This window comes from Dreissena polymorpha, chromosome 4 (assembly GCF_020536995.1).
Source record: "Dreissena polymorpha isolate Duluth1 chromosome 4, UMN_Dpol_1.0, whole genome shotgun sequence".
Taxonomy (NCBI): Eukaryota; Metazoa; Mollusca; class Bivalvia; order Myida; family Dreissenidae; genus Dreissena; species Dreissena polymorpha.
Genome location: NC_068358.1, coordinates 24895098 through 24912816, shown reverse-complemented (window position 1 = coordinate 24912816; position 17719 = coordinate 24895098). Strand labels below are relative to the sequence as shown.

General features: G+C 36.9%; 1 protein-coding gene across 1 annotated transcript in view; it reads right to left on the bottom strand.

Annotated features, from left to right (window-relative positions):
• LOC127875946 (structural maintenance of chromosomes protein 5-like) overlaps nucleotides 1–17719 on the bottom strand; it is a 77328-nt gene that overhangs the window by 44712 nt on the left and 14897 nt on the right. The window contains exons 3-11 of the mRNA XM_052420713.1: nucleotides 17605–17707; nucleotides 17155–17280; nucleotides 15951–16163; nucleotides 13090–13251; nucleotides 11033–11104; nucleotides 7772–7833; nucleotides 6871–6946; nucleotides 3155–3272; nucleotides 2225–2379 (exon numbers count right to left, since the gene is read on the bottom strand). Coding sequence (XP_052276673.1) covers nucleotides 2225–2379; nucleotides 3155–3272; nucleotides 6871–6946; nucleotides 7772–7833; nucleotides 11033–11104; nucleotides 13090–13251; nucleotides 15951–16163; nucleotides 17155–17280; nucleotides 17605–17707 — 1087 coding nt within the window. The remainder of the gene's footprint in view (nucleotides 1–2224; nucleotides 2380–3154; nucleotides 3273–6870; nucleotides 6947–7771; nucleotides 7834–11032; nucleotides 11105–13089; nucleotides 13252–15950; nucleotides 16164–17154; nucleotides 17281–17604; nucleotides 17708–17719) is intronic.

Genomic DNA, 17719 nt, shown 5'->3' with positions numbered 1-17719 from the left:
GACACTTTCTGCTTGTATGATATTTTTTATTTAAAGAAAGTCTATTTTTAGCAAAAATCCAGTAAAGGCGGAAAGCGTCGTTCCTAATTTGTCTGTGCGGACTGCACAGGCTAATCTTGGACGACACTTTATGTACGTGCACTAAACTCCCTTTTAGCAGAGCGCGACACATTTATTTTTATTCCCTTAATATCTTAGTTATAAATGCACCTCAAAGAAGAAAATGTAACAAATCACAAACCAGCTGCTTTTTGACGATGCAGCGAAGCAGCTCGTCTAAGTTATCATAACATGAAAAAATTCTTCACAATGGCGACCAATGTAAAAGACCGAGCCAGTCTGATTGAGATAGCTCGATTTTTCTGATCGGCATACCTTGCTGATTATCATTGATAAAGGTATAGAAAGCTCAGCTATAAATAGGACAGCATATTCTGGGAAAAAGATTTAATAATAGTTTGAAAACGTTAATTTTAAATCAGTTATATTCAATCCATTATATGTTTATAGATCAATGAAACAACTATGCATTTTCTATATTGTATTTGACATTTGTCGTCATTCAGTAAATAAAGTGCGAATTGAAACGAGTATAATTAACTTTTAACGCGATCATGAGTGTAAAGGAAAATATTATTTCGAACCTGCCATTTGTAAACGTTGTAGCGACTATGGTATATAAACAGCATAATATCCATATGACATCTGTGAAATTCCCTCTTATGCGTGATATCTCATTTTGCATATTTAATAAAATTTTCAAACAGAAATTACAGAGCCACATCAGTGCACATACTATGTTTGATAATTCATTCGTTTGTTGGATATTGTTTGCTGTTTTAAACACATATCAGGTCATATCGCAGAGATTAAGTTAACCTTACCATGTGTACATGGGCGAACTCACGTATTCAAGTGCTCTTACGACTATGTCCTCATACCTCTTTTCGGGAATCATCATGAAATAATTGTCGTACTTAACGAACAAACATGCCTAAGCTTATTAAATAAGAGAAAAAACAATAATCATAAGATAACAATTATATGTTCATGCACATGGGCATGTGAAGTCACGTCTGTACACAAAGGAAACAACGAAATATAAAGTTTGGTATGATATACATGTGAACTTAAAGAGAATGGTGTAATTAAAGAGCATGTCAAGTCTTGAATTTATATGCTGAAACGTAATGTTATAACCCACAAACATTTTACTGTAACAGAACGTTGTTTTAAGATAATTGGTACAGAAAATTCACGTCGAATATCTTTTTAAAGATATTTCCTGTTATATTTGATCGAGAATGTAACCCGCCTCCCAGTTTCGCTGAATGGATCAAGTTCCCCACTGGTACTACTTCCCTGTACCCCCAATTTTTTTTCTTACCCTACATCTTTCATACCCAATTTTATTGCTCATACCCAAAAAAAAATTCGTACTCAATTTTTTTTCCAACCCAAATTTTTTTTCCTAACCAAATCTTTGTTTGTACACAATTTTTTTGGCATAATTTTTGTACCCAAAATTTTCTTACCCATTTTATTTCCTACCCAAAATTTTCGTACCCACATACATGATTGTGGTGATGGAGATAAACTTAAATAGATGCTTTTATATCAATCCTCTTCAAAAGCATTGTCACACCAGTACTGTCAGTTCTTTGATTTATTTAATGAATTAGGAAACAGACAAGTTTTAGCAAGGGACTTCACCAGGCAACCATCAGTACTTTACTTTGAAGCTAGGGTCTATATTTGCCAAAGCAGAAACTTTGGTTTAGAGGTAGACATGGAATTTTAGGACTTTGGTAAAAGTGGATAAAATTGAATATATTTGACAAAATATCAAGCACATGACACCTATTAAAAATATCTTATCTGAAAATACAGCACCTAATGGAGAACAACTCTGATCCAGATCTATTTCTTGTCCCTAAACATTCAAAATGCACCTGAAACTTTACAGCTAAAAATGTAACATATCACACATAACATATCATTTTTTATCTGTTTAGGTCAGCTCAAGTACATAATCATTTAAGATTAAACATATATGGCTGAATTTATGTATCTATGAAATATCATGTTAAAAAAAAGAATCCACAGTAGTTTTACCAAGTATTAATTTTGTTAAGAAATTGGAATACTCCTAAACAATTTGCAACTAAACTCTCATTATTGAGTCAGCATTCAACTTATACAGTGGCCATAGTGTTCCACCTACACACAACATGATGGGCTCGTGTATAGTGCCCTTGAACATTTTCTTGTTTTCTCTTAGCCACACGACTGCAGAGTATGTGTCCTTGTGTCGGGTCCTCAAAAGCTCCAGACGCTGGTTCTCTATGTTCCGTAGCGACTTCAGATCCTTCTCAATCACTGAAAAATGAAGTCATCTTTGTAAACACATCAATAATGTGTGTCATGTTCTGAGAAAACTGGGCATAATGTGTGTGCATTAAGTGTTGTCCCAGATTAGCCTGTGCAGTTCGCACAGGCTAATCAGGGACGACAATTTCCGCTTTTATGACATTTTTCGTTTAAATGAATTGTCTTCTTAGTAAAAATCCAATTTATGCGGAGTGTCATCCCTGATAAGCCTGTGCGGACTGCACAGGCTAAACTGGGACAACAATTTACGCACATGCATTATGCCCAGTTTTCTCAGAACACGACTCATGTAAAGAAGCCTTGCTCTGGTAAAATGAAGGTATTGTGCAGCGACCAATGTCATTATACAAAGTCCTGTGACCTTAACCTTTGACCTGATTAAATATTTTATAGGTAATTACTTTCTACCCTAGTAACCACAACACCAACTTGCATGGTTGAAGGTCAAAGCGTTCCCTAGTTATCCCACAAAAAAGTTTTACAAACCACCAGGCCTACCTGACAGACCTTTAACCAACAGACAGGCCAATGCAAAGTAAAATACCCTCACTTCTTGGGGGTGGGGGCAAAATGAAGATCTTTTTTTTTACAATGGCTGAAAAGATTGAAATGAAAGCATAACACTGACAACTCTTTTATATGCAATCCTTCCAAAATTTTCATTCTGTTTTGAGCTATTTAGTATATTAAAACCTCTCTGCTTAAAATTAATTAATATTTTCTTATATAAAAAGTGACACCGTGTAAAAAGAATAATGCTTACAAGCATGGTCACGTTGGTGTTTGTCTCTCTCCATACGGATACTGTCCCCTTGGTGATTGACCTGTGCCAAGTTCTGAGTGACCTCTCGCAGCGACTTATTCAACTGTTCTATTTGGGGCTTAAGTCACAAACAGAAATGATCCTATGACAAAAACAGATATTTGAACAACAATATTTTCATGAATTGTGCAATTTTGTAACATTCTTATACCTGCATTGACATACAAAGCATTTTTTTCGATCCAAGACTTCCAAGAGCCTGTTTTCTTACAACCTATGACCAACAAGAGATTGCCAAGCAATATGGTCCCCTACCGGTGAAACTCCACCATTGTCAGTATTATATAGGAAAGGAAACAACAAAATATAAAGTTTGGTATGATATACATGTGAACTTAAAGAGAATGGTTTAATTAAAGAGCATGTCAAGTTTTGAATTTATATGATGAAACGTAATGTTATAACCCACAAACATTTTACATGTATATATATATATATATAGTTGCCATAGCAACCAGAATTCTTGATGTAGGAACAAAATGAAATGACATGCATTATCTCCATATTTTCATCGATCCATGTTTCATGTTTTATGAAAAAATAAGAAGAACTTTTAAAGTTATCGCAGGATCCAGAAAAATGTGATGGACTGACAGACAGACAGATTGACAGAAGGAGCGCAAACCATAAGTCGCCTCCGGTTTCACCGGTAGGGGACAATAAACAAGAGGGCCATGATGGCCCTGTATCTCTCCACTGTTTTTTTATGCGAAAAAAGCGTGCAATGCGCATGGGTTGAAATGTACTCAAGCATGTGACTTTCTCTTTCTATCCCTCGTCCCACTGGGCGCTTCAGTAGCAAAAAAGGGTGAGCATTTTTATATATGGAATATATTACGATGGTGTTTACTAAACAGACTAAAAAGCCCGAGAATTGTCGCACAGGTCCTTTGCTTATAATGTAGGTACATATATCTCTCCAAAAGATATTGTCGTTCTTTCTATTTCACATATTTTTAGATGCTGAAGATCAAATCTACGCATGTTCGACAAGATTAATGAAAGTTAAATCATGAATCTTTTTCCAAAATTCCAAAAAGTGTTTGTAGGTTTCAAAGTTTCTTTTACTTATATAGTTCATGGAATATGCAAAATACCTAACGACGTAGATCACTTGAACTTTACTTCATTCTTGAGGCATTATAGAGTGTAGCAGGATTGTTAACGTGGTGAAGAAATTGTTTATTGTACAAAGAAGTTATTTGCCTGAGGAAACATAAAGTAAAGACTTTTTCAGGTTCATGAGGTTCCGAAAGGCAGTAGGAATGATAACTTTGTAGAGGTTGTTTGTTAAACAAAGTAAATGTTTATGAGACAAAAAATTGAATTATAATTCATCAAGATATTGTGATCATGGCAACACTACTTGCATATGGCGTGAGGTTTAAAGAGATATCATGACAAACAATTAGCTTTCCTTGTTTTTGAAAAATACTAGGATTGCCACATAGGATGACATATGCCCCCTATAAACGCTTTGATAGAAGTTATAGCATTTTCAAAACCTAAACGCAGATTTCGAAACCTAAACGCGGACCCTAAGTTCAAGGTCAAGGTAACAGGGGTCAAAATTGGTGTGCGTATGGAAAGGCCTTGTCCATATAAACATGCATACCAAATATGAAGGTTATATCTCAAGGGACAAAGAAGTTATGAGCATTTTCTAAACCTAAACGCAGATTTCGAAACCTAAACACGGACCCTAACTTCAAGGTAAAGGTCACAGGGGTAAAAAATTGTGTGCGTATGGAAAAGCCTTGTCCATATACACATGCATACCAAATATGAAGGTTATATCTCAAGGGACAGAGAAGTTATGAGCATTTTTCGAAACCTAAACACAGATTTCGAAACCTAAACGCGGACCCTAAGTTCAACGTCAAGGTCAGAGGGGTAAACATTTGTGTGTGTATGGAAAGGCCTTGTCCATATACACATGCATACCAAATATAAAGGTTATATCTCAAGGGACATAGAAGTAATGAGCATTTTTCGAAACCTAAACGCAGATTTCGAGACCTTAACGCGGACCCTAAGTTCAAGGTCGATTTTGAAAAGCAGATTTTGAAACCTACCTCATTTTCTTTCAATAGAGACAAACAAATGATATTTGTCTAATTGCTTTACGCCGATAACGCTGATAACACCAACTGTATGGAATTGAGCGTTCGGGTGTATTGTTTGTCTCACTATAAATACTGATCAACTAGACGCAGTGAAGGCGCGAAATACCGGGTCAAACTGGATTTAATGGGGAGCATCTCTAAATGGGATAATATTTTAAGTGGATGAAAAATTAAATGGGATCCACGGATATTTTGAGTAAAATTGGACATTGCAATGTTGCAGGTCTGCAAAAGACTATGTCATACGATGTTGTGAGCGGCAGGTAATGAAAATGTTGCACTGTTCAAATGTGAGGAATTGGTAATAGTGGTTCGAATTTGACGCGCAGGGGTCTTGAAAAAATACGCGCAGTGCGCGGCAATAAGGACATATACGGTGTTCTCGAGAGAATAATCTTAAAAATTGTCGAAAATATAGTGCTATGCAACCCATGCTCCTGATTGTATAAACGCTCCCTACTTTAAAACAAAAAATTAAGCGCCTGAAAAACTCAGATTAAATGATTGCGCAATATAAGAATAGCGGCCATTTTCGGCCCAATTTTCAGGTTTTTGGTCTTGAATTCTTTTTTTTCTCCATTTTGGCTTTAAAAAATCGCATGCGCGTTATACATGGGAGCGCGCTATACATGGTAAAATACGGTATTGAAATAAGGTCTCTGATAGGTTGCTAGTAAAAGACTTAGCGGCAGTCATGTTATGAACAAGGGGATTGTTCACAGCATCAGTAGAATATACTTTTAATAGATACATCTTTTTTTAAGTTGGATTCTCCTTACTTTTTTGCTACTGAAGATTTAAATCACTTATTTCAATGTTGTTAAGTTTATCTTGAACAAATATTGTTTGCAATCTGTTTATAAATAATAAAATTATGTTATTAAAAATAAAATAAAACATGATTTTTTAAGTTTGCACAAAAGAGGCTTTATATAAGCACATGTTTGATTTTGTGACCGCCGGGAGGGGTCAAATTTGACCCCAGGGGCATAATTTGAACAAATTTAAAAGAGTTTCACCCCAGGAACATTTGTGAGAAGTTTTATCTGAATTTGGACTTGTTGTATAGGAGAAGATGTTAAAAGAAAAAGTTAACGCACGCACGACAGACACAGCACCATGACATAAGCCCACTAAGGTGCAAGTAACAGTATGTGTAAAGCAATAGTCCTTCATTATAAGAAAATGTCAAATATATTAGTGTTGTTGTACCTCTGCAAATTGTTCTACTTGTTGTTTTTTCAAAGCTTTCCTTACTTATAATTTATAAACCTTCTTTGTGATTTATAATGGAAAAGTAAAATGTTTACACGTGCTCTCAAAGTAATGGCCCAGACCATGGATTCATATTGAATACCTAATATTAACTTTTTTATACACATTCTCCAATTTTGTCAAAATACTCACAAATTTGTTGAATTGGACAACAAAAGATTCCTAAACAAAATTTTCTAAAAACTTAATAGAGTGAAGGAAATTCGCCTGTGAAGGGTCCAGTTGCCAAATCTTTAATTGATGGCATCAATGTACCTGGACATCAACTGTGTCATCAAGAGACTGAATGTCATTCTCCAAGGCTTCCAGCTGTCTCCGTAGATCCTGTAGTCTGAAATAGTCAAACACTCAACTGGAAACCAGCCACAACAACATACAACAGTTCCTCACCCAACCTGGATTAATCACAGACATATCTACCAAACACATCCGCAAATGACAGACACAAAGTCCTTAATTTGATTTTGCGAAACATAGAAATCAACCAATGTACCTGTCTAGACAATTTTCATTGTTTGAAAAACCATAATATTTCAAGCAGACAAACCTAAATTATTTTGCAGTATATGAAACGTGTCATGTAGAAACACCTTGTAGGCACAAACAGATGGACGAACAAAATAACTGACAGGCAAATTATATATGCCTCAGAACATCAGAAGATGTCGGGGACATATGAAGACCACAATACAACAAACTACCTTATATAGCTAATGCATAGAACTTTATGACAATATGCCAGAAAACAGTGATAAAATTTCACAATATATGGCTGGATAATCATCAAACCTTTAACAACAAGAGATGTGTTTGTCAGAAACACAATACCACCTTCTGCGCCGCTTTGAAGCCATATATTTGACCTTTGACCTCGAAGGATGACCTTGACCTTTCACCACTCAAAATGAGCAGCTTCATGAGATACACATGCATGTCAAATATCAAGTTGCAATCTTCAATATTGCATAAGTTATGACCAATGTTAAAGTTTTCGGGTGGACGCCCAGACTGACTGACAGTTCAACTGCTATATGCCACCCTTCCGGGGGCATAAAAATGTTTAAGTACAAACACAACAGCTTATTGGCTGTGCTGTTTCCATAGGTTAAAAAACACAGACATGCCGGTCTGGGTAGATTTTGGAGTTCAACACTACCGTCTTTTTCGGGCATCTTCTTGTTCTTGCTTGAATCTCATCTCAGATCTAATCTCCACGGACTGTAAAAGGGAGTATACATTAATCACTAGATGTTCACCAAAATGTGTCTTGTTCTGTGAAAGCTGGGCATAATGCATGTGCATAAAGTGTCGTCCCAGATTAGCCTGTGCAGTCCGCACAGGCTAATCAGGGACGACACTTTCCGCCAAAACTTGATTTACGGTAAGGAGGGACTTCCTTGAAACTAAAAATACCATAAAAGCCGAAAGTGTCGTCCCTGATTAGCCTGTGCGGACTGCACAGGCTAATCTGGGAAGACACTTTACGCACATGCATTATGACCAGCTTTCACAGAACAAGACACAAATAATTACAATGAAAAAAAAAGCCCTAGAAGCCCAAGGTCGTTCACCTCAGACATGTAGGAAAAAACAGAGATGTGTAGAGTTTGTCATGTTTGTGTAATTACTGAGGTTTTTGGCTAGTTTTTTTATATATTATTTATGACACAGATACTGTCTGAGTCTGAGACAAAGTTGAGTTTTCACTATATGCATTTATAAAACAAAACAAGTATCCACTATGGTGGGGCCAATTTTGACCCCAGGGGCATGATTTGAACTAACTTACCGTATACTTGCGTTTATAAGACACCCTCGCTTATAAGTCGCACCCCGACTTCAGACTTTATAATGGGTGGATTTAAGACTGACCCGCGTGTAAGACGCGGTCAAATTTTGCCGTTTTCATCGGCCGAAAAACGGCAGAATGTTATAGAAAATCATCAATTAGTAACACAATGAGAATTTTTCAAACTCGCACGTTGTTACATAATTACAATTATTACATTATTCTGTACCTAATTGTTTTAGTGGAAAGACATAATTATTTTAGATTAATAAATAAGGTGTCATCGGCATTAGGGGGTCTTCTGAATAAACGTGTTTATTTAACAATTGACAGTTGCAAACTGGTAACTTATGTTAGAGGATAACCTAATTGCCAATTATGTTTTAATTGACAATTAACGACGTCGAACAAAGACGATCAGGTGATACAAACTTGTCAAGTAGCACTTGTAATCGGCAGCGTGTTTATTTATCAATTGACAGTTTCAAACTGAGAATTGGTTTTGCTCTTGTTTTAAGCATGTTGGCATCGTGTCGCCGCTTACACACATATACTATAATGGCCAATTTATATGACATTTAACGACGTCACGCTCAGACAATCAGGTGATACAAACTTTTCAAGAATAATCACGGACAATATAACGTCTTACGCCCCAAAAATAACAAAATTCAAATTAAAAATAATAGACAACAAAATGAATAATGATACATTTTATTACAAGTAAACCTGCAACTGAACATAGCCTTTCGATACACGGTACGGGCCAATACAGACTTTAGAGAAAATGCAAATGGCTGCCACGATGATTCAAAATAACTGAAAAGTGTCCAACTTGGCTAGCGTAAGCCCAGTAAATTGATATTTTGAATTTTTTTGTTGATTTTCACCAGTATCTCGCTTATAAGACGCGACCCCCACTGTAACTTATTATTTTTGAGTCTTAAAAATGCGTCTTACAAGCGAAAGTATACGGTATTTGAGTACCACCATACGATGTTGCACATCAAAAACTAAAATCTAACCCTTTTGGTTTCAGATATTAAGATTTTTTTTATGTATTTACAAAATAAGTATACTATATAAATGAACATCATGTGACCTGTGGGGCATGGTCAACTTCGATACCTATTAAACCTTTGACCTTTGTGGTATTTCATTTTCAAAATCTATTGTTAGCTCTGATGACCTACATTGACCAGAATGATTTGAACAACTTAGAAGGTCACACAGGCTCATTAATTTCAGGTTTCATTAAAATCTACCAAGTGGTTTGGGAGGGCAAAAATGTAAAAAGAACAATGGATGTGTTTGTCAGAAACACAATGCCCCCTATTGCGCCGCTTTGAAGCCATATATTTGACCTTTGACCTTGAAGGATGACCTTGACCTATCACCACTCAAAATGTGCAGCTCCATGAGATACACATGCATGCCAAATATCAAGTTGCTATCTTCAATAATGCAAAAGTTATTGCAAAACTTTAACCAAGGTTAAAGTTTTGGGACACACACAATGAATGAATGACAGACAGACAGGCCAAAAACAATATGCCCCCAATCTTTTGATCCGGGGGCATAAACAGCTAATGGACACATGCATAGACTTACAGAGGATAAACAAGATTGTATCCTAACAGAGCTTAAAATAAATAAGTAGGTACGGGATAATAGGTATTTAACAAATGCTTTATATATATTGTTACCCATACAAAATATATATCATAACTAGGCGTAAGCGTTCTTGAGTTATCATCCGGAAACCATTTTTCTAAGTTGCGTCACCATGACCTTGACCTTTGACCTAGTGACCTGAAAATCGATAGAGGTCATCTGCGAGTCATGATCAATGTACCTATGAAGCTTCATGATCCTAAGCATAAGTGTTCTTGAGATATCATCCGGAAACCATTTTACTATTTCGGGTCACTGTGACCTTGACTTTTGACCTAGTGACCTGAAAATCAATAGGGGTCATCTGCGAGTCATGATCAATGTACCCATGAAGTCTCATGATCCTTGGCATAAGCGTTCTTGAGTTATAATCCGGAATCCATTTTACTATTTCGGGTCACCGTGACCTTGACCTTTGACCTAGTGACCTGAAAATCAATAGGGGTCATCTGCGAGTCATGATCAATGTACCCATGAAGTTTCATGATCCTAGGCATAAGCGTTCTAGAGTTATCATCCGGAAAACATTTTACTATTTTGGGTCACCATGACCTTGACCTTTGACCTAGTGACCTGAAAATCAATAGGGGTCATCTGCGAGTCATGATCAATATACCTATGAAGTTTCATGATCCTAGGCATAAGCGTTCTTGAGTTATCATCCGGACACCATTTTACTATTTCCGGTCACTGTGACCTTGACCTTTGACCTAGTGACCTCAAAATCAATAGGGGTCATCTGTGAGTCATGATCAATGTACCTATGAAGTTTCATGATCCTAGGCCTAAGCGTTCTTGAGTTATCATCCAGAAACCATCTGGTGGACGGACAGACATATGGATGGACGGACCGACATGTGCAAAACAATATACCCCCTCTTCTTCGAAGGGGGGCATAATAAATATGAAGTTGAAGGTTACTGCATGTAATATGGGACATTGAACAATTAATACCTTATCAGTCAGGCCATCCAGTGCATTGGCATTAGCACTAGCTTGCTCTGCAACAATACGAAGTTCTCGAGACTGAAAATTAGAAAAATAACCTGAAAGTCTGTGGTTAAATCTGATGAAACACACAGTATTTAAAACATTGGTTTAGACTAGTGATGGGAACAAAAACTGAAAATAGTTTTAGAATATTCGATCTTCATTATTCCAACATATTCAAATATTTGATTTTTGAACATAAGATTTAAATGTATGCACTTACGAATGTCCGAAGTAAAGTACTGTTCCTATTTGGCACAATACCACTTTAACCTTCAATGCAGCTTTTACAAAGGGGATAGAGTAATCATTTTTGAAAATGATAATTGATTATTATATTCTAATTGATTATTATATTCTTCATTCTCTGTTAAATTTTAAAAACACGAAAAATATTTCCAGTTTAAAAATCATTGTGATTCTCATGTATTTGTTGTATCACTTGAGTGTGTACATTAACTTCAAACACTGGAGGGTGGAATTATGAATAAATTAACCTTGCTTTATCTCTTAATTGAAGATGTATCTAGAACATATAGTGAGTTTAAAATAAACACTCTTGAGTCTGAATATATTGACACTGATTCCAAACAAATTTAATGGATTGATATTTGAGTAGCTAAAATCTGATTAGATAATCATGGATTTAATACATGGTTATGGTTATTGAAATGAATGTTCATTTTAAGTTAACACAAGCTGAGACGCCTCTGTTGAGAGGCTGAACTGTGAATAACATGTGAAAAATTTTAGATAATAATACATTAAACACTGTACTAACACCTTTGCAAACTGCCAGAAACAACCAATAAAGACACTGATTCCCATCTTTGTGCCAATTATCATCTCAGTAGTTGATGGCAGCTGTTATCCAAACAATTACTGATACACAAAAGTTGTCTCCACTGAACAGAAATTCACTCATACCTTAGCCTCCACCCGACTGGCCATGTCTTCCTTTCTTGCCTGACATTCAGCAATGTCCCTGAGTCACTCATACCTTAGCCTTCACTTGACTGGCAATGTCATCCTTTCTTGCCTGTCATTCTGCAATGCACCTGAGTCAAACATACCTTAGCCTTCATCTGACCGGCAATGTAGTCCTTTCTTGCCTGACATTCAGCAATGTCCCTGAGTCACATATACCTTAGCCTTCACCTGACCGGCAATGTTGTACTTTCTTGCCTGACATTTAGCAATGGCCCTGAGTCACACAAACCTTAGGCTTCACTTTACTGGCAATGTTGTCCTTTCTTGCCTAACATTCTGCAATGGCCCTGAGTCACACAAACCTTAGGCTTCACTTTACTGGCAATGTTGTCCTTTCTTGCCTAACATTCTGCAATGTCCCTGAGTCACACATACCTTAGACTTCACTTGACTGGCCATGTCTTCCTTTCTTGCCTGACATTCAGCAAAGTCCCTGAGTCATACATACCTTAGCCTTTACTTGACTGGCAATGTCCTCCTTTCTTGCCTGACATTTAGCAATGTCCCTGAGTCATACATACCTTAGCCTTCACTTGACTGGCAATGTCATCCTTTCTTGCCTGTCATTCTGCAATGCACCTGAGTCAAACATACCTTAGCCTTCACCTGACCGGCAATGTTGTACTTTCTTGCCTGACATTTAGCAATGGCCCTGAGTCACACAAACCTTAGCCTTCACTTGACTGGCAATGTTGTCCTTTCTTGCCTGACATTCTGCAATGTCCCTGAGTCACACATACCTAAGCCTTCACCTGACCTGCAATCTCGTACTTTCTTGCCTGACATTTAGCAATGCCCCTGAGTCACACTCACCTTAGTTTTCACTTGACTGGCAATGTCATCTTTTCTTGCCTGACATTTAGCAATGCCCCTGAGTCACACATACCTTAGCCTTCACTTGACTGGCAATGTCAACCTTTCTTGCCTGACATCAGCAATACACCTGAGTCACACCTACCTTAGCCTTCACTTGAATGGCAATGTCGTCCTTTCTTGTCTGACATTCAGCAATACACTTTAGTCACACCTACCTTAGCCTTCACTTGACTGGCAATGTCGTCCTTTTTTGCCCGACATTCTTCAATGCCTCTACGGAGTGGTGCGTGGGCATCACGGAGAGTCTTCAGCTCTGCCTCTACAGTCTTCCTCTCTGTCCTGTGTTGGTAAAACAGCTGGCGCTTTTCTTCATACTCCTGTGCATGATAAACACTGTCAATGAGCATATTTTTGGATACACAGAAAGAAACTGATTTTTTTGTGCGAAATGCATTACTGATGCAATAGATGATAATGAATGAAATGTCTGCCAAGCAATGAAGTTTAAAAACAAATCTTGTTGTTAAGTAATAGAATTCCAAGACACAACACAATAATCACTGTCCTCCTTGCATGTCAAAACAGAATCAAATAACAAGGAAATCAGTAAAACTGATGGATGCTCCCCAATAATGCTTTGTCAATACATGGATTAATTGTGTAGAAAAAAAAGTGTGACCTTGAGAAAATCTATTATTAGCCTCAGCTAGGTTGGCGCTAAGGAAACAAAATTAGTAGCCAAATTTCAGCACTACGATGACGACCCACATTATAACGTTATTTGCTCAATGAACGACATAATCAATATCATGAATCTATAGGTATCAATAATGACTGTATTAAATTATCAATGAAGTCACATTTAAATAAATTATTTGTGACGTGAAATCAAATAATTACATGTTTTATTGTATTTTTCATTTATATTTATTTTCATGCACTGGCATAAACGGTATACAATGTTAGAACTTTCAGATATGTCCCGGTCTTTGATTGGGTGGGTCTTGCCTAACTCCTATTTGCCCCCCCCCCCCCCCTTCTCCCAATAATTTTTGCCGTACAGTAGTCGGGTGCTTCTTGATTCCTGAAAAATACATTTACTGCATAATTTATTCAAACGTATCGGTAAATTTGTAAGTCTTAAATACTGCATGTACTGAGCGGCTAGGCTATATTTAGTAAAACATCGTCTGTTTTTAAAAAAGCATGCTTTGCATGCGTAGACCTTGGCATTGCAGACGACAGCAAAAATTTCGCGCTCTTTCTTATAACACGGGTTCTACATGGCATACGGGTATTAATGCATAGTGAATAGTTATTATCACGTGGCTGTAGAAAAACGGTGTAAATCAGTTCTACAAATAGACATGAAAAAATATACATGCACTGAATTTAATTTGTTACCGCATCAAATTATTTACGGGTTTTGTTTTTCACAACTTACTCGCCGTAAGTAATTTTACACTGCTCACCAATTGCAATTAACTTCTCATAATTAATTATTGTTTACAGTACGGTAAATAGGTGTGATGATGATGCCCAAGACCGCCTTTTATGTACTGCTTTATTTACCGGTTTTATATCACGTATTAATGCTACAACTGTGATTCATTGTTAATAAACCTGCGATAAACGCTTACTCTGTGACCGACATCAATCAAAAATAATAATCGCTATATAACTCCGCCTCCATAAACATTCTCGTAACCGATTGGACGTTAAAAATCACAGTTTTGCGACTGGAAAGTTACCCGATAATTTCCTGTGATGCATCTGTCAGCATACATGACTGTTTTATGTGGCTTGAATATACGATAAGGGCATCCGGTTATCTATTATCAGTGGACTATCTATTACCACCTGGAGCTTTTATGGCGATTACATGTGGAAATCGGTACCGAGTTCCCTTTAAAAGTAGGGAATATTATATACTTATAGAGAAATATCAGGGTTTTTTGCAATCGCCATTTTCATTCACATTTTAAACTTTAATCGCCAGCTGAAAGATTCAATCGCCTTTGGCGATTTTGGCGATCGGAAACGCTAACATAGCCTCAGTGACCTTGACCCCAGTGACCTCAAGCCTCATCAAAAGGTAAAGGTCCATGCCAGGTACCTACATGCCAAATATATAAGAGATCGGTCAAATATTGAAGGCCCTATGAGAAACTGTAACCAAAGTGTGACCTTGAGAAAATCTATTAAAAGCCTTGGTGACCTTGACCCCAGTGACCTCAAACCTCATCAAAAGGTAGAGGTCCATCCAAGGTACCTACATGCCAAATATGGAAGAGATCGGTAAAATATTGAAGGCGCTATGAGAAACTGTTAACAAAAGTGTGATTGAAAATCTATTATTAGCCTCGGTGACCTTGACCTTGACCCCAGTGATGTCAAACCTCAACAAAAGGTAGAGGTCCATGCAAGGTACTTACGTGCCATATATGTAAGAAATAGGTAAAATATTGAAGGCGCTATGAGAAAGTGTAAAAAAAAAAAAAAAAAAAAAAAGGTGACGGAAAAATCTATTATAAGCCTTGGTGACCTTGACCCCAGTGACCTCAAACCTCATCAAAAGGTAGAGGTTCATGCAAGGTACCTTCATGCCAAATATACAAAAGATCGGTAAAATATTAAAGGCGCTATGAGAAACTGTAACAAAAGTGTGACGGAAAAAAGTACGGAAGTACAAACTGGCAACTATATGCTCACCATATATATATATATATAAATCTCGGATATTTCGGATATTCGGTGCAGCCCTACAAAGCAATGCTTTAGGGAGCAATATAATTCTTCCAAAACAGACCAGTGATAGCTTGAAATCTTAAATGTCAACTGACTTAATAAAAAGTCAGAAAAGGAAAAAGAAAAGGAAAGGGAACCCGCTGATAATATGCACATCTCCTCTTGGTAGTGAAGCTTCCCATAAAGTTTCATTGAATCCCTGTCACTAGTTGCTGAGAAATAGCCGGGACAAAAATTGTGCACGGACAGACGGACAAACGCACGGACGTTCGAAGCGGCGACTATATGCTATGCCCAAAATAAATTTTGGGGGAGCATAAAAACTCACCACCCAGACTTTTTTAATCTTGAGTGTTTTGATTTCCTGCAGGATCTTATTCCTCTCCTCATAGCTCCGCACATCCTGCTCCACCCGTGCGTTCTTCTGCCGCTCCACGTTGAGCCTCTCTATGAGGCGCTCGTGGTCGGTCTCGAGTTCCCGGGCGCTTGAGCGGGAATCCTTCAGCTGCTGGTGACGCTCGAACATATCAGGGCTACCCACCTGCGCACAGAGACAAGGTATACATGTTGTTGTTGGTTTTGTGTTGTTTATTTCCTGTTCAATATATTTTATTATCCTTGTAAATAGGTGGGAGTTGGAGACTTGGCCTACATTTTCATTACTGGCCTCACACGATGGTGTAAGAATTAACTTGTGAAATAATTAATGTAGAACAAGTGCTAGTAGTCTGTCCTGTATATAGCCAGGCTGGTGTAATTTATCAAGTTTGCTACATGATAAATGATCTAAGCTAATGGATTCCACAAACTAAAAGTATTTAAAGGGATCTTTTCACGCTTTGGTAAATTGACAAAATTTAAAAAAGTTGTTTCAGATTCGCAAATTTTCGTTTTAGTTATGATATTTTTGAGGAAACAGTAATACTGAACATTTACCATGATCTAATATAGCCATTATACGCATCTTTTGACGATTTAAAAACCTGAAAATTATAAAGCGTTGCAACGCGAAACGATTGAATAATTTAGAGAGTTCTGTTGTTGTCGTTTAATTTTGTGAAATTACGAAGATTGCTTATATTAAGTATAAAATACATCTCTCATTTTGACTTGGCAGGATGGCCGAGCAGTATAATTGGTTTTTACTCCAGGACTCCGGGGGTCACTGGTTCGAGCCCTGCTGCAGGCTACTTATTTTTTCCTTTTTTAAATTGTATTCTTGATTTTTTTACTGGAGCTTTTTAGATCCAATGTTTACGTTTATCAATATAAAGCATTTAATGACAAACTTCAAAACATGCCAAAATCTGTGAAAAGGCCCCTTTAAAAGATAATATTTAAATAGGAACAACCCCAATAATTGAGTTAGTCGTGCAAGTTAATGTTACTACGTATACCTTGTTAATTAAGGCTTTGATCAATGTGTAATTTTATTACATGTCAATGAATTCTATAACAAATTTGTTGTCTCATTCATAATGTACAACATTTTCAACATGGTTTATGTGAAATCTGATTTTAATTATTCATACCGCCTTTTCAGTGTTTTCTAGCAAGTCTATTTCAGTCATCTTTGCAAAGTCTGCAACTTTTTCCTGCGGCAAGAACTGTGTTAGGTTTCCCACCTGGATATTAAGTCTGGCCACAAGCTCCTCAATCTGAACAAAGCATGGTCCATAACAAGGTCACAATAGGGAAACTGGTCTTCAAACATGGCAAAATCAAGTACTGTGTATTTCAATGTTTCAGATTTAAAAACTAGGACAGAAACTATTATTTAAAAGTTTAGACCTCTTTGTAACTAAATTGTGTTTTTCTTCATGACATGATGATTTATTTTAAAGAAATTCTAAATTTGTATAAACTTATTGATCATCTTACAAAAGATGCTTTATTATTTCTTGATAGGATGATTTGTAACAAGTTTATGCGAAAATGTTTAAAATTAAAAGAGAAAAACAATACACTTTTTCAACACTTACATTTTTTTGGGTGGCTGACCTTCCATTGACCCACCATTTGTTGGTTGGGGCTTCTTTGCTGATCTCCCTTTTTACAATGTAATTCTGCCCATCTTGGTTGTATCTGCAAGACACC